This window comes from Alosa sapidissima, chromosome 15, assembly GCF_018492685.1.
Source record: "Alosa sapidissima isolate fAloSap1 chromosome 15, fAloSap1.pri, whole genome shotgun sequence".
In the NCBI taxonomy this organism is placed as follows: Eukaryota; Metazoa; Chordata; class Actinopteri; order Clupeiformes; family Clupeidae; genus Alosa; species Alosa sapidissima.
Window position 1 is genome coordinate 10,037,324 of NC_055971.1, and position 23,041 is coordinate 10,060,364.

Genomic DNA, 23,041 nt, shown 5'->3' on the forward strand with positions numbered 1-23,041 from the left:
ACACACACACACACACACACAGAGTGGGGTGCATAAGAGGGAACAACAAGAAATGGAGAAAATACCCCAGTAATTAATTGGTTTTGTTTAACCCTTGTTGTAAGTGCATGTATATAATACACTAATCATTATCAATTTCTCTATTCTAAATATATCATGATAAAATATACATAGGCCTATTACTTTTCAGTGTGCAATTTCACTTATGTTAACCTACACATTTCAGCTGAATTCCATAATTGTCCTACTTCAAAAAAGGCCATTTTGTGTGAGCTCTAATACCACATCCCTTTGATGACATACACTGATGACCTACATATGAGTGCCTGATTGTGTCATAGATCTTTCTGTGTCATAGATCTTCACCTCTGAACTCTCTTTGATGCAGGATCATGGATAGCCAGCAGCAAGTTGTCTTTAACCACGAAAGAATAATATGTACTGTCATAAACCTATATGGGACATACATATTTGTGCACTCAGTCCGTATGTCACACATGATGCAGTACTTGAGCAATCACCAAGTGATATTTTAAACTAAAGGATCACTGATAATTATATCATCAGCCTACACCACAAATTCCAAATGTCTAACTTATTTCAAACTTCCCTACAACTGGCAATTCTGGGCGATTCGACAGAGGAGCATTGATGAACTATGGACTCTTGAGCGCTATAACACACTCGCTGTTAAATGGGCTGCACCTTTAACCATCCGCTGGGGGCAGCAGAGCAACAGGGAGATATCTAGACGCTCAGCTCGGCATGTTGCTGAGGGAGATTTCTTTATCTGGGCCGAGGTATCAGTGGAAGGCGGTCCTAGCAGGGAGGATGCTGAGAAATCCAGGGTACGCAAAACTATGAGAACCGTATCTAAATTTAGTTTACTAATAATTACGCACATACATGGACGCAAACTGTAGCATTACTCTGGCTTCTTCTATTAAATAAAAGACACTGACTAGGGATTAATCTGCTTTCTTTGTTTGTGTGAGCTAGACCTAGCAAGAGAGAGAGAGAGTCAGTCACATTCAGCTGTTTGTCTTCCGGGACATCATTTTTTGTCAGAATTGAAGGGGGCGACTTCTACTACGCAGCGTTGTGTGTTGCTGTTATGGTCAGACCTTTATTCAGTAGACTATTGTTTGGTAATGCATGGACTTTGTCCACGTCGTGGACACATATTTAAGAGGTAAACAACGCCGAGGTTGGTAGCAGCAGCAGGTAGTCTAGACTAGACTATGATGATAGGCCTCCGATTCCGAGCAAATATAACCTTGTGATGATCTGTCATAGGCTATTCTCCAATAGCAAGCATCAGAATCAATTTCTTTTGGGGAGGATGTGTGATGTATTAACCTCCAAAGTAGGCTGATTTTTTAAAATGTTATATCAGTTCGTTTTATCGTTGGTTTCAGTGTTCAGCTGTGGCACGCCTGTCTCATGTAAACAGTTAGCCCATTAGATGTTCTTATCTCTCCTCGTATACATCAGTAAGCTCTGCCGATATTTATCAATGTTCAGTTCCGACAGACTCACGGTTCCTGAGTATGTCAGTCGCCTCCAAAGCCGGAAATCGAGCCCTGCCCCTGACCCGAGGGCTGTCTCGCCGGGCATTACAGCTGATGTACAGTCAGTGCTGGATGGTTCTCTACCAGCACTGCGATCAGCTGTCAAAACCTTAAAATCAGCCAAGGACACCGCAGATTTGGAGGAGACCCGCCGGGCAATCGCTGAGATTTACCAGCTAGTAGAGGAAGCCTGGGTTTTACCTGCCCTTGGGCGTCAGGTCGCCGAGGAGATATGCAACAGGATACGACTGGATGGTGGTCTGGAGCTGCTCTTGCAGCATCTCCACTCACCTGCTGTGGAAATCACCTATGAGTCAGCCAAGTTATTGGAGCAGATTCTGGTCGCAGAAAACAGGTAGGATATCTGTAATCATCAGGCTGAATATATTTCCATGACTTGTCACGTTTATAACTCTTAGCTTGGCAAAAAAGCATAGGCCTAATCAAAGCATGGCATCTCCGCATTTTTCAGAGACTATGTGGCACGCATGGGTCTGGGCGTGATCCTGAATCTGACTCGGTCCCAGGAGGACGCCCAGCTTGCCCGCAGCGTGTCCGGCATCCTGGAACACATGTTCAAGCACACAGAGGAGACATCCGTCCAGCTCATCTCCAACGGCGCCCTGGACGCGCTGCTCTTCTGGTGCCGTGGCACGGACCCCACCGTGCTGCGCCACTGCGCCGTGGCACTGGCCAACTGTGCCATGTACGGCGGCCACCGGTGCCAGCGGCTCATGATCGAGAAGCAGGCGGCCGACTGGCTCTTCCCACTGGCCTTCTCCAAGGAGGACGAGCTCATCCGCTTCTACGCCTGCCTGGCCGTGGCTATGCTGGCCGCAAACCGAGAGATCGAGAAGGAGGTGGTGAAGTCGGGCACGCTGGAGCTGGTGGAGCCCTTCATCGCCTCGCTGGACCCGGACGAGTTCGCCCGCAGCCTGCTGGACAGCACGGACAGCATGCAGGGCCGCACAGCTGCTGACCTGCAGCAGTTGCTGCCCCTGCTGGACGGCACACGCCTGGAGGGGAAGTGCATCGCCGCCTTCTACCTGTGCGTGGAGTCCAGCATCAAATCACGGCAGCGTAACACCAAGGTGAGCTCCTGCCCGGCCAAGTGATGCAACATGCTGTTTATGTTTACACTGAATACTGTGAGTATTCACTCTGTGAATAATATTCTTGAAGTTGAAGTGTATTTGTAATTGTCTGCTATAAGCACATCTTATGGTGTATATCTCCTCAACTAGATTTTCCAAGAGATTGGTGCTGTGCAGAGCTTGAAGAGGATTGTCATGTACTCCAGTAACGCCACTGCCTGCTCCCTTGCCAAGCGAGCCCTGGGCATGATGGGAGAAGAAGTACCGCGCCACATCCTCTCCTCTGTGCCAAACTGGAAGAGTGGGGAGGTGCAAAGATGGCTGCAGCAGATTGGCTTCAGCACGTACACTGAGCGCTTTCAGGTCTGAACAGGTGTAGCTGGAACTGTGTGTCATTCACATTTCTTAAAAACCTTTGGCAGAAAATGGTGGTGATCTGCCACTATGTGATGATCTGCCAGTAATTTGTGCAGAAGCAAACGCACAGTTAAGTAAATCAATATCATGCCAGGATGTTGTTCGTCACTATGACTCTTTTCCTCAGTGTTGTGTTTCCTTTTTAGGAGTTGCAGGTGGATGGAGACCTACTTTTAAACATTACAGCTGAGGACCTGCACAATGATCTGGGCATGTCTTCAGGGCTCACTCGCAAAAGGTACTTGTCTACAGTCCCAAAAAATGTGCTGTGAGACCCCTTTAAGAGTTCATGTGTATGCGGGCAGCTTTTACATCCTCACGGGCTGTGTCTGTTTGACCGCAGATTTCTGAGAGACCTTCGTGTTCTGAAGACCTACGCCAACTACTCCACATGTGACCCCAACAACCTGGCCGACTGGCTGGCAGACGTGGACCCGCGCTTCCGCCAGTACACCTACGGCCTGGTCCAGTCCGGCGTGGACCGTAAGAACATTGTGCACATCACCGACGAGCAGCTCCGCACCGACTGCAGTGTTGAGAATGGGGTGCACAGGGCCAAAATCTTGGCTGCGCTGCGCCACCCCAAAAAGGCCTGCCTGACCGACGCACAGCCGCGCGGCCCAGACGTCTTTATCAGTTACCGCCGCACCACCGGGTCCCAGCTGGCCAGGTCAGAAGATTGCCAAACAGGGGGCGATCTTTACTTGAACTTGGTTTAGGGTTTTTGTTGTTATCTTTTTGTTTTGGTTATGTCACATTTTTCCTTTAAATCTTAAATATTTGATATCATTTTCATTGGATCATTAGTTCTTCAGTGGTATGTTTTTGTTGTTATATTTTATGTCATTTTTTTTTCTTTTGTCATTTTTTCCTTCATATCATTTTGACATTGTCATCCATGCTTTCGTTAAAGTTCTGGAATCACTTCACACTTTACATGCCAGGGTACTATTAGTTACTAGTCATTAAGCAAAAACTACAATAAGATGTACTGTGTAGACTTTATAATGAGATCACCTCTTTTGTATCTGAGGTGATATTACTTGTTATTTAAAACTCCCTCCTATACCCCCCCTCCTCTTTGGTCCCCCCACCCTCCGTCTTTTTCTCCCTCTCTCGCTCCATCTCTGTAGTCTGCTGAAGGTGCATCTTCAGCTGCGTGGCTACAGTGTGTTCATCGACGTGGAGAAGCTGGAGGCTGGTCGCTTTGAGGAGAAGCTGATCCAGAGTGTGCAGCGGGCACACAACTTCATCCTGGTCCTTTCGGCCAACGCCCTGGACAAATGCATGGGCGACGTAGCCATGAAGGACTGGGTTCACAAGGTCAGATGGGGACGGTTGTGGCGGTTTTATTGCACTCTTTAAATCTCATTTCCCCATTTTTAAATTGTATCATGACACCATGTGACATCTGGTTATCTGCTAGAATGACTAAAAGGCTGCATTAACCCATGCAGGAGATTGTCACTGCTCTCAGTGGGAAGAAGAACATTGTTCCGGTCACAGATAACTTTCTGTGGCCTGATCCCAAATCTCTTCCAGATGATATGAGTTCCATTCTCAACTTCAATGGTATCAAGTAAGTCAGCTTTGAACATGTAGCAGTGTAACATTAAAGACTATGTTTTTCATTCCACAGACATTGTTGTCATATGAGTTCATGCAGCTATTTTTGCTAAATAGTCTCTGTGTTTTTTTATTATTATTAAAGTTTTCTTTTGTCACTTATAAATCAGCTTTACAATACAACTCCCTCTGTCTCGAAATGCACAGATGGTCCCATGAGTATCAGGAGGCAACCATAGAGAAGATCCTGCGCTTCCTCAAGGGGAACCCAAGCCAGGACCAGCTGGACAGAGCCAAGGACCCAGAGTTACCGAAGCAGGAGTAGATCTAAAGATCGCCCACCAGGACAGGGTGCACATGGTCCAAGGTATATTTCGTGTGGCCTCTGTAACGTCATCCAAAGAGCCCTATGTATTCTGTTCCTTCCTTTAACAGTAGCTTAGAGTCAACCTCTCCGTCCACCTCCGCATGTAACTAACAGCAGAGAAGTCTCCCCCCCCATGTTTTTACCCTAACTGTGAACTTATCATCTTATCTTGTTCAGCTTGTTTGCCCCCTTGGTTGTATTATAAAGCAAATCCATGTGATTGAACTAATTTGGAAGGGGTTTCAACTCTTTCTGTCCTGGAAGTTCCACCTTTGGCTTTCACTCCTACTAACCTTATCGTTCAAGGTTGACCTCTAGACCAGGTAGAATATGAAGAGCTCAGGGGTCCAGTCTCTTATATGAATGCTTTGAATACCTTATCGTTCCAATAGCCTTGGGTGATCTGAGAAGGATGTGCTGCCTACCTCTCAGGAATACACAACACACTTTTTTTGTCACCACTCACTGATGCTTTCTGTGAGGAATGCTCTACTAATAACAGTAATTACTGTACTTTATTTTACCACAACCGCAGTCATTTTCCATGTCAAGGATTGCTGTGAACAATCTCTTTAGGTAGGTAATGGTTCTATAAAGAGGGTGGACGAGCAAGATCTTTTTTTAGGTGCCTTTACAGTAACCAGCATGCTTTTTTCTATCCCATCCTATTCATGCAGATTGTAAGTTAGATAGTCTTTAGACATTGCTTTGTGAATATAGGAATATTATCAGTTTGGAAAGCAAAGTCAAATTATGTATGAAGGGATTATTCAAACATGAGAGGCATGAAGTTCTGAAGCACATAGCTTACATATAATCATAATATAATACACTTGCCAGGCACATAAGTGTACTGAGTAGAGATTGCCCTTTAGAGGAAATTGTATATAGTACAAAATGTAACTGTAATGATGATTAAGGCTGTCAGTATCACTGTGAAAATACTTTGTGCTTGATGTCGGGCCGTGCTGAGGCCATATCAGTCTACTAGTGCTCAAACCTATCAGCCAATGGAACAATGTGCAGTATTTACCAAGAGAGAAACCGGCCTCCACAAACCACGCCATATAGTTTTGCAGTACTTTCACAGAGGTCGAAAACTCTCCAGCTATGTAGATAACCAGTGTCACACAATGTATGATAAGTGCAAGTGCAAATAAAGAAAACTGCCACTTATGGCACAATACAATACCAGTCATTGTCAGGGGAATTTATTGTAGTTTCCCAAACAATGTTATAGGCTTTAGCTATGTTGGGCTTGGTTTCGTTGCCTTAATGTACAATTGTTGCTGTTCTTGTCTGTCAAATATAAAAATCAAATGTCAATACAAAGGTTTGTGCATAACATTTAATAAAAGAAAGATAAGACTTGGACATTATGTAATCTTGCAGTGCTGTAAAATTCAAAGATAATAATAAAAATTATAAATTGTTCGCCAGACCCAATGGGAGCAATAAAAAGCGATCCTTCTTTATAACATTAAAAATGCTGTGACATCAGGTCTCATCTCAATCCAACACAGTCAGACAGCTTGTAGCTGTTAGCATTACTCTGGCGACACATCACTGGAGGTTAACAGGAAGCATGTGACTGGCCCCTTTCTCTCTTCCCCTGTGGGTCGTTCGGCCACTGCACACTGTGGGTAAACACAGACAGACCTTCTGTGCTCTGTCACATCCACATGACGACATCCATTGTGCCTTTTCGTCTCTCCCTCATTCCTCAAGTCCTGTGTTGTGACTGGAGTATAAGTTTACAGCTCGACATACGGAAACAGATGACCACGAGTGGTCCGCACCCTCTGAAAGCCACACTGATGGGTTTCTGTCTGTTCCAGGAGCATGTATGACCAGTCCTGAGATGTTATTTGAGTCCACTTCAGGGAGATCAGCTGGGTCAGTCTTACCCAAGCACATTACCCGTGTAATAGATGTTCAACCAGGGATTATGGGGGAGCCCTCAGGCAATCTGCTGATGATATGTCTAGACCCTAATCTCAGTGTCACTGGTTTTATTCACCAGCAATAGAGACATACTGTTAGATAATCACTTACATTAACTCAAGCTTAATTACCAGTTCAAATCATAAAGACTTATTTTTTTAGAACGTTTTTATTTTGTGTTCACAAGATTTTGAAAGGAAGGGTACATTATTTATGTATTAAGGTGTATTAAAGGTACATTATTTACTGTGTGTCTAATCCCACTATTAGATGTCTGAGCGAGAGGACCCAGATTATTTTACAAAGAAGTGTGGTAAAATCATAATTTGTCATAATTTTAAATACAAAAAAACAATACTTTAATGGTAGCCTTCAATCATTATACAGTAATTTAAAGAGGTATTATGATAAGAAAAAACTATGGCAGCATTTTAAGTCAAAATTAAGGCACGCACATAAAAATATGCACTTAAAACATATACACATTTTTTAACACATTATGTTAGTGCACTTGATTATTTTAATCTTGATGATTACGGTTTACAGATCATGGAAATCAAAAATCCAGTATCTCAATATATATATCGACCTGAGAAGACTCTAATCAGCTATGTCAAAATACCTGAGCCTTTATGAGCAAGGAAATGGACTTTTCCATAATATTCAAATTTTTGAGATGCACTTGTATGTACCGCTGTATGGTTTACAGAGCTAAGTCCTGAGTTTGACAGACTCTTTGGAACATGCTCCACTCTTGGTCAGCCTCAAGACACTGCAGAACTTTCTGTGTTCTCCATCCTCCTTTGCTGGCAGCCAAGTGTCCTGCAAAGTCATAATCATCGCCCTTCAGACTCAGTAAGTTACAGAAAAGCATACAGGATGTGCACTGTAGTAAGAAATTTTGCCCTACAGCACGACCGTCACATGGGAAGTTGCCACTGAAATACTAATTCAATTGAATGAATAATTCAAGAAGAATTTCTTTAGGCAAAACAAATTAGTTATAGTCAATCTCAAAATATGAAGGAATATCAGTTCAGTTCAGTTCAGATACCTTTAGTCTCCCAGGGGAAATTCAGTTTATCAAACATCTATGCTGAATAATCACATACCAAACCCACAATACTGAAGCCAAACAAACATTACAGAAACAAGAACATATTCATTTAGATGCCAGAGACCAGAAACCAGTTAAAAATAAAATAGATATGAGAGCGTACAAGGAGTGCCAAACTCAAAATTGTGCCAACATTTAATTTGATTTGAAACAGTCTGGAAAACGGAGCTGTTTTTTTCTAGTCAATGACAGTGCCATTCAATCATTGTGTTCTACAATGGACAGGTGTGCATCTCAGAGTAGTTATTGCATGAAGGGGTTCAAATGGCCTCACCCAATTATTCCAGCAGGAAGTAGAAGGAGTATGGCACCAAAGAGGAAGGGAAAGCCCTTCATGATGTGTAGGGTTGCAGGGTAGAGGGAGTTGAAGACTCCGTTAGACACCAGGGAACAGAGTCCCTCCACACAAGCCACCGATGCAAACAGAGCCCCTGCAGACAACCAGGGGGGTATTCCAGAAAGCATGTTTACTGGCTTAACTGGGTATGTTAACCCAGAGTTGGCGGTAAACCTTGGATTTCAGTTCCAGAAAGCTCAACAATGATCAGGCTATGTAAGTAACTATGTTAACATAGGCTCTGAACTTAACCTGGTAGGGGGTAGGTTTTGTTCAGGTTATGTTCAATTATGTTCGGTTATTTCAGTGCATGTTCAATCAGGCCGCTATTTTTACACTTGTCAAACAATGGCGTTTCATTTTGACGAAGGTCCGAGTGCAATTCACCGTGAGAGGGCGATATGACCACGACATCACATGATAGCCTATCCATTCTTTTCCAAACGAGTTTTTCAAGAGCGCTAGAGTTTTTCAGATGAATCCTAAATATAGGCTACTTGAAAAGCATTCTCCATCCCTACATTACGCATGGTGGATTAGAATAGAATAAAAAAAATCTTTAATGTAGGCTAGCTAGCCTACACCATAGTGGACATTTGTGTTTGGCTCACCAGACAGATGGACAAACAACATCTCAGACACATTGAAGATATAATTAAAACAAGTACAGTACAGGAAAGGGGAAACAGCCTATAGAAAATTAATAAATAAGTTTAAATATAGCTCAGCATGTTGTCACTAAGTTTGGTTAAGAATGCTGATGGAATTTGGGATAAAATATTTTTTTAATAGGCTACACACGCTCTCCGACTGGGAGTTTTTGTAGTGTTGGAGACGCAGAGCATATCGGCAAACTGTCGGTCGGTGCGTAAAGTTTGCCTTGCGCTAAAGCAGTTCCTGCGCAACTTCATTCGTTTTCCTGGACACAAACCCACGAGGATCATTAAAGTGTAGTTTCACCAACTGGCAGGTCAGCATCACTTATTACATTTTCCAAATGTTCACCGAAATGTGTCCAATAGGTTACCCATGCCTTCCGACATTCACCCTTCCGATGATGGAGCGCAAAAGTTTAACTTGGCCCACAGCTGCAGGACCCGCGTTAAAATAGAAAATTACATTTGGGATTCTCAAAGAATTCTATGGCCCACTCAATCTATTACAACTAGTCTAGTTTAAGAAAGCATCATTCAAAGCAGTCAATACAATACGTGATGTCCAGTGAATTATTTAATTGTTCTTTTGACATTAGGGCCCGTCCACACGGAGACGCTTTTTAGGTTAAACGCAGAGGTTTTGCTTCGTCTTGGCCGAGCGTCCAAACGAATCCTGTAAACGCACTGCCCGAAACCGCACTTTTCTGAAACCTGGTCCCAGAGTGGAGAAATCTGAAACCGTAGCCCGTTTGAATTCGTTTAGACAGCGAAACCGCACATCCTGCTTGCGTATCGATGATGTCATCGCCACACCTCAGCTGCCCTGGACTTGCACTTATAGTATTGCCTAACAATACTAGTTTTCATACATGACATTACCTATGATTACACTCTGTAAGATAAATATCACAACTGGTGCTGCGCAGCGCCGATAGCTTATGACTTGGTGGACTGAACACTGTTTTTTCCCTGTGTTTTTTAATGCATTCTAGCTGCTGTCAGTGACACGAGAGAACTTAAGTTATTAGGAAAGTGCGGTGTAAGTTTAAGCTACATTAATTTGTGCGTAGTGCCAGTGTCATTCATTTATTTTACATGTCTTACAACATATATACATGCATTCAGTCGAGTGAAATCAGATATAAGCATACAAAGACGCTTAGAACTCACGTTAAGCCGATGGTAGCACACTGAATGAAAATGCGCGATTTGATGCAGGCAAACGTATTGACTGTTACTAACGAAGGTTTTATTGCAATATTATAAATGTGGCGACAGAATAGCCTAGAACTTGGGTAAGCCTTGCGTTTAGTAGCCTAATTGCGGTGATAGCCAAAACTAATGTGAATCACGGACTATCCTACAACCAAAGAAAGTAAAGGTGATTAGTAGGCCTACCTGCGTTAGCCAAATAAAGGACGGGACTGCACCCTTCACAAACCGTAAAATAAAGTTTATTAGTTTTACAGTTGACTACAGTTGACAGTTCACCATCAGTCCGCACAAACAATTCTGGTTTCCTTACACTAGCCATTTCGTCATAGCCTATTCTGTCTGTTTGTAAAGCACAAACTTTGGTCAATTTCTGTAAAGAAACAGTGCCACCTATAGGCCTGGAGTATGAAGTAACGTGTTGAGTCGTGTTGAGATGGATCCGTTTGGACGCAAATATTCTTGATGCGGTTTCAGGGAAGACGGAGGAAAAAAAGATCGGTTTCGTATGTGTGGACTAGGCCTAACACAGGGTTGATTGAACTAACTGGTAACCGGTGTTTTGGAACCGACAGCTTGGGTTTAGTTGCCACAGGTTCAGACAACCCAGAGGTTAAGTTTTATCTCAGTGTTTGTTAAACCTCCTTTCTGGAATACCCCACAGGTGTTAGTTCACCTCAGACACATGTACTGCATCAATAACAACTCACACCAAGCTGATCTACACCAAACTGAAGGATCATTGCAAGAAAAAAATATAAAATTGGATGGCATTACTTTTGGTGCTTAAAACATAAAAAAATCTCACATGTCCCCACAATTTCATTTACCTTGCTCAGAAGGATCCACCAGCTTCGAGACCTTTGATCGCAAAACTGGGGTTGAAGCCATGAACAGGAAACAGAGTCCATAGCCTGAGAAACACATGGTAAAGGTGTTAGCAGTTTTACGAACATCTGCAAGACTACGCCATGACAAGTGCCCATTGCCACCCTCCATTCACCCTCCCCTCCAATGTGCCAGACTCATGGAAAGACATACTGTACATTTCCATACTCTTTTGAGTCTAAAAGAGTAGAACAATGTAGTCACATAAACAATACAGTGGAGGGTTTTTAAGGGATTTTATTTCCTTCTATGGCTATTTGTCCCACTATTTTAAATAGCTTCTAAAACATACGAAACTTGGTAAACAACTGACCAGTTGCCTTTATATATTCACAATGTCAGTACTGTTGCACAGGGAGACCACTAGGTGGCAAAACAGAGGAGGAGAGTATTTCAGTTAAATTCATGCCCCAGCTTGAGGCCCTCAACCTTTGCCCCTGGATGTCTCTTCAATAGTCAGCCAACACTGACAACGGAAAGTCATAAAAACGTGAGCCTGTATGACTGAGATGCGGCTTTATCTGTACATTTCCTGCCATGCACTGCACTGAGATAACAGTAGATAGCATTAGGTCATTTATTTACTTTCAGAACAACAGTATAAACTCTTGTCGGCTCTTTTAACTTCAGTCAGCAAGTGATGGAGCATAATCAGCTGCTATCATTATCTTTTTGTGCAGATGTTTATCCTCCATGAAACCAAACATAACTAAATGATTGTCCCATCGGAGCAGTCTATTCCATTGGAAGGATAATATATGCATAGTGAAAGAAGAACACGATCATTGTAATTTTCAAACCTTCACAGTTTTAAAGTTCACCAGGTGATGGTACTCTGTACTCTATGAAGCTGAATAAGTGAAATAAGCATGTAAAAGGTGGTGTCTGTGATTCTAATCGAATACATTTTTTGTCAGATTCAGCAAAGCACTCGTCACGGCCTTCTAGCTGTCTATTCAGTGTGAGAGTGCACCAGTCCTGTAGAGAGTATACAGTCCTGACAGGAAGTGGGAAATAAGCACAGGCATAAACAATCAACCAACCAATCAAAATGTTGCTTTAGGAACAGAAAAGCGAGGTGTGCCATTTTTGGTTGTTGTATTGAAATATTACAAACATTTACTGGAATCACATACTGCATCTTCAAGATAGATAGATAGATATAGAAAGACAGATAATCATTGTATTACTCCCCAAGGGGAAATTGTGGATTTATGTGATTTAACATAAATCACAGTACACAGCCACCTAGTATGTCTGACAAAATTAGGTAACGTTACCTGTGAACATAAGTGCAGTGGTGTTGGCCACAGAGATGACCACCAGGCCGCACATGTTGGACAGCAGCCCCACAATGGCCACCCAGGAGTCCTCCAGGCACCGCTGCATGGCCTTTAGCCCCACCAGGCTGCTCAGGTAGGTCAGGTGCTGGACCGCCGAGCCGTAGCCAATCAGCTCGGGGCCCCAGCACAGCGGGGCGCTGAGCTCATACAGCACGTACAGGTCCCGGCTCCCGAAGTGCACGGTGACCACGATGAAGAAGCAGAGGGAGTAGAGCCACAGCTTTGGCCGGCGGTCCCCCTGCCCTGGGGTGCTGAAGAGCCGCCAAACGGACCGGTGGTGCTTAGTGGTGAGCAGTCTGGCCCCGGGGTCAGGAACCACAGACTCGGGCACAAACAGGTAGGCATACAGGGCAGATGCTAGACTGGTGGCCAGTACCAGCCAAAATGGATTGATGTACCTGAAACAGAACAAACACACAGTAATTAAGAATGTATAAATTAAATGTATATGTGTAAAATGTAAGTGTGTAAAAGTTGTAAAGATATGTAATAATTAACTAATTAAAGGTGAAAAAAAGGACATAGGCTACCCTTGTGCCCGTCGCCACTGTCCCCCAATGATGCTTGCGAACATGCCAGCCACACCTATACAGGCTTCCAGTATGGCCACTCTAAAGGTGCGGGAGACTTTGTCACTTGTGTCGGCCACATAGGCAAAGCAGCCAGCGAGGATGGTGTTAAAGTCCCCAGTGAGGCTACTGCAGAATCTCCCCAAGAGGAACCAAGCCACAGGTAACTTCAGGTATAGTACCACTAAATAAACAGCAGCTTGAGCAGCCAGGCCGAGACTGGGTAAGATCAGAACTGGGCGTCTGCCAACACAGTCACTCCAGGCCCCAAATAGAGTGGCAGAGAAAAGGCTGACGAAAAAGCCTCCCAAGTTGATGTACAAATTCCAGTGCGCAGTCATGGTCTCCACCTCCTAGGAAAATAAATGATTTTTTTTGTTCCATTCATGTTGTGTTTATGCAAGTGCAGTTTGCAGCTTTTGCTATTAACAAAAAGACTGTATCTAGGATCTAAGATTATTGAAGTACTTCTGAAACAATCTTTTACAAGATTATTTAGCAATATGGTGTATTCATAGTAGCATTCTTAGATTGAGGTGTTTCTATCTAGACTAAAAATTGAAAGAAGTTCAGTGTTATACATATTTTGTCAAAAATCACAAACTACACCCAAGGTGCTGCAGCACCCCCTGCTGGCAGGAGATAGATTTTTAAAAAATATTATATACATGTTTAAATAATTACTAATTCGCTGTCTGACATTATTTATATTTTTGTATGTGAAATGATGAGTCAAATAACAAAAAAGGGTTATGGATAGGTTCGAATATAGGCTACTAAAAATGAACAGCTATAGAGATCAACGTGAACGTGAGTCAGTTACTGTAAGAACCATAGCGTGGTTTCAGCTAGGCCTAGGCCTATGTGATAGCGATCTACGGTTGATATAGGTCTACATATTCTATGCGATTTACACGTTCAAAAAAGCATGGATAAGCTGAAAGAAACTTTACAGTTTTGCAAAATTAATAAATCTATAGCTAGTGAAATCATTTCACTGTCCTAGTCGCTAAGATAGAAATTATTAGGACACTTGCTGTGGAGACGACACACTTTAGGCTATTCAGAAATTATTTGCGAGATCATTGCAGCCTGATTATTAGCCTAATAGCCAAACATTTCTGGTGTGGTTTTGACGATCAGAAAAGTAATTTTCCTTAGTTATACTGAAATAGGCTAATGATGTCAAGTGCGCTTCTGTGGGGTTAGGGTGGGCGAGGTGGCTTCGGATTGCTGAAGGAGGGCTGAAGTGCCCTTGAGCAAGGCACCTAACCCCTCACAGTCACTGCTCCCCGAGCGCCGCTGTTGAAGCAGGCAGCTCACTGCGCCGGGATTAGTGTGTGCTTCACCCCACTGTGTGCGTGTTTCACTAATTCACGGATTGGGATAAATGCAGAGACCAAATTTCCCTCACGGGATCAAAAGAGTATACTTACACTACTTATACTTGCTGTCGCGGAACATTGGAATTTGTGGCTGCCCAGGACTTTTCTAAAACTTCTCTCCATCACCCGCACACCGCACTAAAATGCAGTGTAATGTAACTGAGTACAAATACTTCGTTACTGTAGCCTACTTAAGTAGACATTTCACGTATATGTACTTTACTTCGCTATTTAAATTTATGTAAACTTTCACTTTTACTCTTACTCCGTTATATTTCCACTAAGCATCTTTGTTACTTGTTACTAAAACATGAAATTAGAAGAAATGTGTGCGACTGCAATAAGGGAGGTTTGGCGAATCACTGCTCCTAGATTGCTCCGCACGCTGCGCGCTCTATTTCAGCGCTTGTTTGTTGTTTAAGGAGGAGGACGCACAACTGAAACCGCCATGGAAGCACAAGCACCTACTAGAGGACCTCCCGTTATCATAGACGACCACCCTGACGTGGTGAACTCGGTGAACAGGGTAGTGGAAGATAACGTCATACACCCGTGGCCGTATTTGCAAGAAATGTTTCTGTAGGCCTACATTGGCAGCTTTCTGTGAAGCTGAACACTCCGCTACCTGCCTCAGCGGCCTGTGAAAGGCTATTTAGCATCGCAGGACTTCAGTCTTCAGTCCAAGAAGAGAAAGACTGATTCAGGCCCGGGTGGGTAATCGGGAGAATTCCCGGTGGGCCGCTTCACTTTTGGGCCGGTCGAGGAAAACCGAGGTGAAGTTAGTTTGATATTTGATATTCGGATATTCGACAGATATTCAAAAATCTGTCACCCCGGTTTCACCCCGTGTTTGCAGACAATGTATCAAATATCAAACTAACTTCACCTCGGTTCGAGGAAAAACATATTGCAAAAATATTTGTCACGTTAGTCTATCTTTTCTTAAAGTAGGACACGTTCCGCATTCTGTGCATGACACCAATGCAATGCCTCTGTATGGGTTGTATTCTACGTGAGGGAGTTCTCCCCTCCCAAAAAGAGTTGGTTGGGTCCATATAGCCCATCTTTTCCAAAAAGTTTTCTCAGATACGGATAGCCGAGCCGACCCTACAGTAGACACAAGCGTCAGGAAGGATTGATGGTAGAAAGAGGCCAGGAGAGACTGAGCAGCAGATCAACCAAAGATCCTTGATTACTAGCTCCGCTTTAACCCTCTCTGGATCAACCAGTCGACCACTGAAAATGATGAGCCCGAAATTAGTGATGAGGAGGCCATGACTACAGGGACAAGTAGAGAGGATACATTAAAGTTATTTAATGTAAGAAAGAGCAATTAACCGACATGATAAACCTATGCCTTGTTTGCTCAGAAGAGGGTTTAGTAGAGTAGGCTAAATCACCAAACAATATCCTACCCATGCAAAAAACATGTAGCCTAAACATTAGTTTAATATGCCTCTTTGTGGAAGCGTGGGATAAGCTACATTTCAAAGGCTTTCTTTCTTTCTTTCTTTCTGTTTTTGTTAACTTGTGGAATAGTGGAATATTTTTTGTTAACTTCTCAGTTGAAATGAATTATATAATTTACACATTTGTTGAACCATGGTACTAATAAAAACTACAGGATAGTAAGAGCTGAAATGTTGCTTAATTTATCCAATTTCTACCACTATGGAAAAGGTGGGCCGGTCTTGGGCCTGAAACTCCCGGGCACTGAATTCTGGCAACTTTGAAAACCAGCTTCTTTTGAAGATGAACAGACACCTTTTCAGTTTCAACTAATGACTGGCATATTAGTAGCTGCTGGACGTGGCCTGTGTGTGTGTGAGAGTGAGTCATTTTTTTTTTAAAGAAATAAGTTATTTATTTTTCATTTTTACCTGAAGTTCATACATAAGTGACATTTCTGTTTCTGTTTTTTTCTTTGATGTCAGCTCTAAAAATATGCTGTTTGTTCTTTGAACTTAAGATAATTGTGCCTAAAAGTCCTAGAAAATAATGTGATTTTGATTTGATGAGTGAGATTAAGAATATATGGGAACCCTGAATATGCTTTATTATAAGAAAGCCAAAATAAAGTTCACAATAAAAGTTCAAAATAAAACCGCTTGCTTTTTACTTTTGCTTCAAATACTTAAGTACATGAAATATCAGAAAATTACTTTTGATACTTAAGTACAGTATATATCAGATACTTTAAGACTTTTACCCCTGGCACCCCTGGTCAAAAATAGGTTCCCGCGCGCCTGACTACACCAAACAGATATGGATATGGAAATCTAAGCCTAGCCTGCTTAACTGGGTGCGTTGTGAATGTCGTTCGGCGGACACACGTCGGCTTCCGTAGAAGAAACTATCCAGTTTGTTTACATGTTACGCACCTTTTCAAGAGGATCGGGAGGCCCAGTGCTGTTGTGACATCCTCCGGTTTTCGTCCCGTTGTACCCCATATCTTCACTAATGCGATCCCACAGGTATTGTGTATAAAGTGGCATCTGAAGTGCCAATGAAAACATTGAAAGAAAGATAACAGGTTCGACAGAAACTGAAAGTATACATGAGTACGGTGGAGGTGTTGAGCAAATTACGTTATCACCAATAATGTTACATGTCGGACAAAGAGTTGTTGTTGATTTATAATTATCTTGAGACGAATCTTCTTCGGCAGGAAGTATTGCATTCGTGTCGGAATCTTCCATGACGGTTTGATCTAGATGTTTAAAGTTGCGGATTATTCTGTTTGGCGAAATGATTCTCTTGCGGTGGCTAGCTAGCTAGCTAATAATTTTAATCTTAATCATCTCCTTGTTTCATCGTAACTTACTACGTTATATCGTTGCTACTAGATGTCCGAATGCGACTTCTAAACGACCCAGACCTCTAGGGTTGGTGGACTTTGCGAAATTTAAACTAGGCGCGTGATAGTCGTATGCCAAATGCTAACTACTCTAGCTAATGTATCTCTCCCCGGAAGTGGACATGACATGGACAAAAACACGCATATAGTGTAACCATTTCGCTCATATACTTACATGTTTTGAATGCATGTTCACACGACCAATCATAAAGTAAGGCCACCATAGTTTTATAAATTAAACAGGGATTTAAATGTTTTAATTGGCTCTGTAATTTTTACGTGGGAAATTTTTCTGGGAAATGCTATGATGTCTCCACTCGTGGTTTAATATTATGTAACATTACGGTAGTGGAGTTTGTGGTTAACAATAACATTCTGTTATCATTCATCTTTTCCTTTACTCTGTCTTTGCCAAAGGTCTTAAATTGAAGATGGCATCCGACAACCTTCCATCCGAGTTTGATGTTGTCATACTTGGCACGGGCCTCACAGAGTCTATCATAGCATCAGCCTGTTCTAGGGTGGGGCAGAAGGTGCTGCACATTGACCGGCGGAACTACTATTCAAGCAAATGGGCTGGCTTCAACTTCAACAGCCTGCTGTCCTGGATTGAGGAGCACAAGGCTCAGCAGGGAGCCCAGAGCAAAGATGACTGTGCAGAGTGGAGGAATAAACTGGTTGACGGGGAGGAGGCTTTGCTCATCAGTGCTGATGACTCTTTCATCGCCAACCTAGAGGTTTTCTGTTATGCCAGTTTAGAGGCTGAAGAGGAGGAAAAGGAAGAAGTGGCTGAGGCAGCACCTTCATTTGCAGAACCTGAAGAGGGAACAAAGGGGGAGGCGGAAGGCAGTCTTGATGTCACACAGGAAACCGCAGCCACCGGTGAAACTCAACACACCCCAGTAGATGGTGTTCAAGAGGAAGGAGTCTCTCAAGATGCCAGCCAAGAAGATGAGGCGGAGGAAAAGAAAGACCAACAAGAGGACTCCACAGCAAGTCCAGTTAAGGAGGTGAAGAAGAAAATCACCTACGCTCATCTAGTGAAAGAAGGACGCAGGTTCAACATTGACCTGGTGTCTAAGATGATCTACTCTCGCGGCAGCCTGGTCGATCTCCTGATCCAGTCCAAAGTCAGCCGCTACACCGAGTTCAAAATCGTCACCCGCATCTTGACCTACCGCAACGGCAGGGTGGAACAGGTGCCGTGTTCACGGGCTGATGTGTTCGCTAGCAAGCAGCTGACTATGGTGGAGAAGCGCATGCTGATGAAGTTCCTCACCTTCTGCCTGGACTTCGAGCAGCATCCAGAAGAGTATAAAGAGGCGTCTGACCAGCTGTTCTGGGAGTTCCTCCAAACCAAGAAGCTCACGGAGAACCTCCAACATTTCGTCCTCTACTCTATCGCCATGGTGACGAAGGAGACGCGTACTGAGGATGGCCTCAAGGCCACACAGCACTTCCTGCGCTGCCTGGGTCGCTACGGCAACACGCCCTTCCTGTTCCCCTTGTATGGTCTAGGTGAGATACCACAGTGCTTTTGCAGGATGAGTGCCGTGTTCGGAGGGATCTATTGCCTGCGCCACTCCGTCCAGTGTTTGGTAGTGGACAAGGAAACAAACAGCTGCAAAGCTGTTATCGACACGCAAGGCCAGCGAATCAGCTGCACCCATTTTGTGGTGGAGGACGGCTTTGTGAGAGAACAGTGGAAGAGCACGGATGAGAGGTACATCTCCAGGGCAGTCCTCATCACTGACCGGTCGGTGCTGCCAGCTGATTCTGAGCAACAGATCTCCCTGTTGACGGTTCCTCCTCTAAAACAGGGCGGCTCAGCAGTCCACATGGTCGAGCTCTGCTCCTCCTCCATGACCTGCATGCCCGGTACCTTCCTGGTGCATCTCACCTGCTCCTCCAAAGGAACCGCCCAGGAGGACCTAGAGCCCCTCGTTTCCAAAATGTTCTACGTGCCCCCCAGCCCCGGCGAGGAACTTGCAGAAGGCGATGAGAGGAGTGGCCAGCCAACAGTGTTGTGGGCATTGTACTTCAACATGCTGGACACCTCCAGGATGGACGGCAGCAGCAGTAACAGCGGCTTTGATTTGCCCAGCAACGTGCATGTCTGCATTGGCCCCGACGTGACCCTAGGGTGCGACTTCTCCATCAAGCTGGCTGAGAAGATTTTCCGCCAGCTTCTGCCAGATGAGGAGTTCTGCCCACCTGCCCCCGACCCAGAGGACATCATATATGAGGGCGAAGCACCCCAGGGGGAAGGCTCGGGATTCGAACAGGAGACTTCCAAGACCGAGGGCTCCAGTCTCCAAAGTGAAGGTGAGGGCTTGGAGAGCCAGTCAGAGACTGAGAAAGAGGCAGGAGAAATGGAGACTCCTGCCCAGAAAGCCCCTGAAGAAGTCCTGAAAGAGGACACCTCCCCATCTGAAGAGTAGACAGCATACTCCTTCATGGAGAAACCACTCCTTAAATCAACAACCTACCGCCTTACCAGCCTCCCTCCCACTGCCCTAAATTACCCCCTCCCTCTATGGAAATAGTGTCACCAGAACCAGTGAATCACAGTTGCCTCAAAAAGAGAACATGACACAAATATCATAGTAACACGCAGAGAGCTTCAGGACTTGCATGATCCAGCTGTGACCTGAACATCAATTTTCACAGTAATATGTTTAAAGATGGTACCTACAGGCATATACAGTTATATTAAAATATATCACAGCAGTGATCGATACACCCCTTATATCATCATACGGTATATACACTCAAATGTGTCTGTCCAAGACATGCTTTATTAAACAACACAGAGTAATGATACAGAAAATATAACATGTCTCTTAAACCATTTCTGTTCTGTGATCAGTTTACCAGGCTGATTGTTTACTCTCCCATAAGTAATAATGAAGTAGTGACAATGCAATGGAGTGACAACATCTAGGATGGTTTTATTGTCAGCAGTTTATGAAAGGGACTGAACTCTTTTCTATTTTGAGGTTTTATTTATGTGCATTTTTCTTACCTCTGTCTTATCATAGTTCTCACATTTTATGGTTTTCAGAAGGCCTATTGTTCTTTGTTAACATTTTTTTCTCTCAGCTTTTCTTGTTTGACCGAGTATTGTATTGTCAGCCATTGTGCCTGAGTTGTCATGCACAACTGATTCTAAAAGCTCCCCAAAAGTTTTCCCAAACAGTTTGTTGCCTAAAATCAGTCTCATCAGTGAAATGATAGACTCAGCTGAAACAAACCATGCATGAAATGAGGCCACATGTTAGTGATTACTTTTGCCAGCCATATTTAAAGTAATATCGTTTGACATTTGCACAATATGTTTTCAGTCATTTTTATAGATTGTCACCTTTGACAGTCATTTCCAGCGTATCCCCTGCTCCATGGTGGAAGTGATTAGCATATCCATCTTATATAGATGTCAGAGAAACATGGAAAGTTTTGTTTTTTGTGTGTGTGGACAGTCATCAGTCAGTGGTTCAGTCATCAGTCAGTGGTTTCCCTTGATCAGAACGTAAATTACCTTTTTTTATTTAAAGGCTCATTCAGTCTAACTGATTTAAGCAGTTGCCAGAGGCTGAATCAGGTTATAACTTGCACAGAATAGTTGGGCAACTATACTGTAGATTAGCTGCAAACTCTAGTTTGTTATGGCTTAGGGGAATCTTGGTGAATGTGAGAAAATCTTTTCGCAAATTAAAGAAGTAAATCACTCCTCTTTACATTTTCATAGTTTCGCAGTTAAATAGGATGCCTATTTTGATGTTCATAGTCTAACTTAAATTGGACTGTAATCTGAGGTTAACATAAACATAAACTTTCAATCTCTACCTTGTTCCCATGCTTCTATCAGTTAGTTGGCACCTGGCAGTTGGCCTTGGCAAATATTTTATTTTGTTTTATGAATGTGCCCTTTGACCAAAGGCGGATATTCTGTGTTTAGGTAGCTCGCCAACATGCACTATGTGTCTGCTTCTATATGTAATATTTATTCATTTGACAGTAAAGTGTATACCTCCTGTATTTGATGCTAAGCGAGTCACATGTTTATATTATGTGCAGCAAGCACAATATTTATTGGACTCACACCTGTGAGTTACAAAGTTAAGGGAGCCTTCAGCCATAAGTGTTATCAGAAACCTGTTTGTCCCTATATGTTTTGTGCATGTACTTCAGTGTTTAATGTATCTTTTTAATGAGTATCCAACATTAAAGTCCATATCTTTACCATGAAATGTTTGTTTTAGAGGTCAACCTTTTATGGGGTGATACCATAGACAAAAGACCTATCAGAGGTCTAAATTGGCTAAAGAGCTTAAAGTTGGATTAAGTTGAAGAATTGTGTCCTTGATTTACAGTGATTTTTTTTTTTCTCTGGATGAAAAATAACATATACATGAGATAAAAGAAACAGAAAAACAGTAAATGGAAAACAGTGAAATAGAATAGCTAGCCTTTTTATATTTAAGAAGATAAAGGTCATTTCACTGGTCGTCCCAAATCCAATTTAAAGATCATTTGTGTAGAACATCCTTGATTAACTTTTTTGGATGATCTTTCCTCCCCTGTGCTTGTAGTCCTTCTTCACCTTAATGATTCACAAATGATTCATGATCTGTTACGGCTTGGTAAATATTCTCTGAACAGATTTTTGTGTTGTTGTTTTGCCATGTGGTGGTCAGATAAGCGTGAAATACTTTTTTTTCCATTTTTGAAGATGGTGAATGGGATCCAAAAGCATATGACACTGTTTACCACCACATCAGTCAGGAAGCTAAATACTTAATAATGCAAATATGAGAGGATTAGGTAACTGGGAATGGGAGGATAATGGGAAGGGGAGACTTGAGAGAAACGCTATTTTGATGCATTGTGCCACCTTGTCTGCTACTGTAAGTCTTCCATAGAAGGTGAAACCTGGAAAACCAAGCCCATGCAAGCAAAAAAATACAAATTAATACCACTGAATGTAATGTTAATTGCAGAAAACTATTTATAACAATAATGAACCCCACCACATCAAAAATGTAATACATTCAATACAATGCACAACAAAAATTACTTTTCCACAACAATATTTTATATTTCAAATCAATTTATTTTATTTTATATTTCAAATCAATTTGGTTAACAGAAAATGAGCTATCACAAATGGAGTCACAAAGGATTTTCTGTGATATTTCAAAATTATATTGTGATATTAAAAAATGTCATTTATTAGCCTGGCAGACACCAAATAGATTCTTAAGAGAATGTACTTTCAATTTCCAAGGGGTGCAACCAGTGCTGAAGTTAAACTTAAAGTTGGATGTGGATGGGAACAAAATCAAATTTAAAAATAATTTAGCCTACTTAGATACCGAAATGCAGATTAATATGTTTGTTCAATGATGTCTAGTCAGTACACTAAATAAGGAAGGCCTATAGATAGAAATATAGATCGAAAAACTAGCCATATAGGCATGAAAGGATCACTCAACTCACCTCAACATGTCTTTTGCAATCATTTAACCCGCCATGGGAAATTCTAAAGTCACTGTTACAAACAGTGCAGCATACAAGACTAGGCATGTCATTACAGTGCATGAAAATGTTATCTGAAGTCTTATTGTTATTATTACAGTGCATGAAAATGCACTGTTCTGTTACCTGAAGTCTTATTATTATTATTATTATTATTATTATTATTATTATTACAGTGCA

At 42.6% G+C, this 23,041-nt stretch overlaps 3 protein-coding genes across 5 annotated transcripts; 2 read left to right on the forward strand and 1 right to left on the reverse strand.

Moving 5' to 3' along the window:
- The first annotated feature begins 189 nt into the window (after positions 1-189).
- sarm1 (sterile alpha and TIR motif containing 1) lies at positions 190-6,389 on the forward strand. 2 transcript variants are annotated; one of them, XM_042063020.1, is made up of 9 exons: positions 190-848; positions 1,525-1,926; positions 2,044-2,662; positions 2,816-3,028; positions 3,229-3,320; positions 3,426-3,752; positions 4,216-4,405; positions 4,540-4,661; positions 4,856-6,389. In XM_042063020.1, the coding sequence occupies exons 1-9, from the start codon at positions 766-768 to the stop codon at positions 4,971-4,973; spliced, it is 2,166 nt and encodes a 721-aa protein (XP_041918954.1). In that variant the 5' UTR covers positions 190-765; the 3' UTR covers positions 4,974-6,389. The 2 variants fall into 2 exon arrangements, with proteins under 2 accessions (XP_041918954.1, XP_041918955.1); XM_042063021.1 differs by having other exon boundaries at positions 190-1,926.
- Positions 6,390-7,105: 716 nt separating this feature from the next.
- On the reverse strand, positions 7,106-17,683 carry slc46a1 (solute carrier family 46 member 1). 2 transcript variants are annotated; one of them, XM_042063024.1, is made up of 6 exons: positions 16,848-17,679; positions 13,043-13,434; positions 12,450-12,910; positions 11,112-11,195; positions 8,351-8,507; positions 7,106-7,781 (listed from the first exon to the last, which is right to left on the reverse strand). In XM_042063024.1, exons 1-6 carry the CDS (start codon positions 17,163-17,165, stop codon positions 7,724-7,726), a joined length of 1,470 nt encoding a protein of 489 aa, XP_041918958.1. In that variant the 5' UTR covers positions 17,166-17,679; the 3' UTR covers positions 7,106-7,723. The 2 variants fall into 2 exon arrangements, with proteins under 2 accessions (XP_041918958.1, XP_041918959.1); XM_042063025.1 differs by lacking the exon at positions 8,351-8,507 and having other exon boundaries at positions 16,848-17,683.
- On the forward strand, positions 16,816-21,573 carry LOC121683404 (rab proteins geranylgeranyltransferase component A 1-like). Its single transcript, XM_042063022.1, has 2 exons — positions 16,816-16,940; positions 17,741-21,573. Exon 2 carries the CDS (start codon positions 17,755-17,757, stop codon positions 19,762-19,764), a length of 2,010 nt encoding a protein of 669 aa, XP_041918956.1. The 5' UTR covers positions 16,816-16,940; positions 17,741-17,754; the 3' UTR covers positions 19,765-21,573.
- The last annotated feature ends 1,468 nt before the right edge of the window (positions 21,574-23,041 follow it).

What these genes read in the sequence shown, in the direction of transcription:
- sarm1 (XM_042063020.1), top strand. Translation starts at nt 766, where the DNA reads ATGTTGCTGAGGGAGATTTCTTTATCTGGGCCGAGGTATCAGTGGAAG. An exon ending in CGTACACTGAGCGCTTTCAG is followed by an intron (nt 3,029 to 3,228) that starts GTCTGAACAGGT and finishes TTTCCTTTTTAG; the next exon opens with GAGTTGCAGGTGGATGGAGA. An exon ending in CTCAACTTCAATGGTATCAA is followed by an intron (nt 4,662 to 4,855) that starts GTAAGTCAGCTT and finishes CGAAATGCACAG; the next exon opens with ATGGTCCCATGAGTATCAGG.
- slc46a1 (XM_042063024.1), bottom strand. Translation starts at nt 17,165, where the DNA reads ATGGAAGATTCCGACACGAATGCAATACTTCCTGCCGAAGAAGATTCG. An exon ending in CAGTGGCGACGGGCACAAGG is followed by an intron (nt 12,911 to 13,042) that starts GTAGCCTATGTC and finishes GTTCTGTTTCAG; the next exon opens with GTACATCAATCCATTTTGGC. An exon ending in CACTGCACTTATGTTCACAG is followed by an intron (nt 11,196 to 12,449) that starts GTAACGTTACCT and finishes TGTGTTTCTCAG; the next exon opens with GCTATGGACTCTGTTTCCTG.
- LOC121683404 (XM_042063022.1), top strand. Translation starts at nt 17,755, where the DNA reads ATGGCATCCGACAACCTTCCATCCGAGTTTGATGTTGTCATACTTGGC.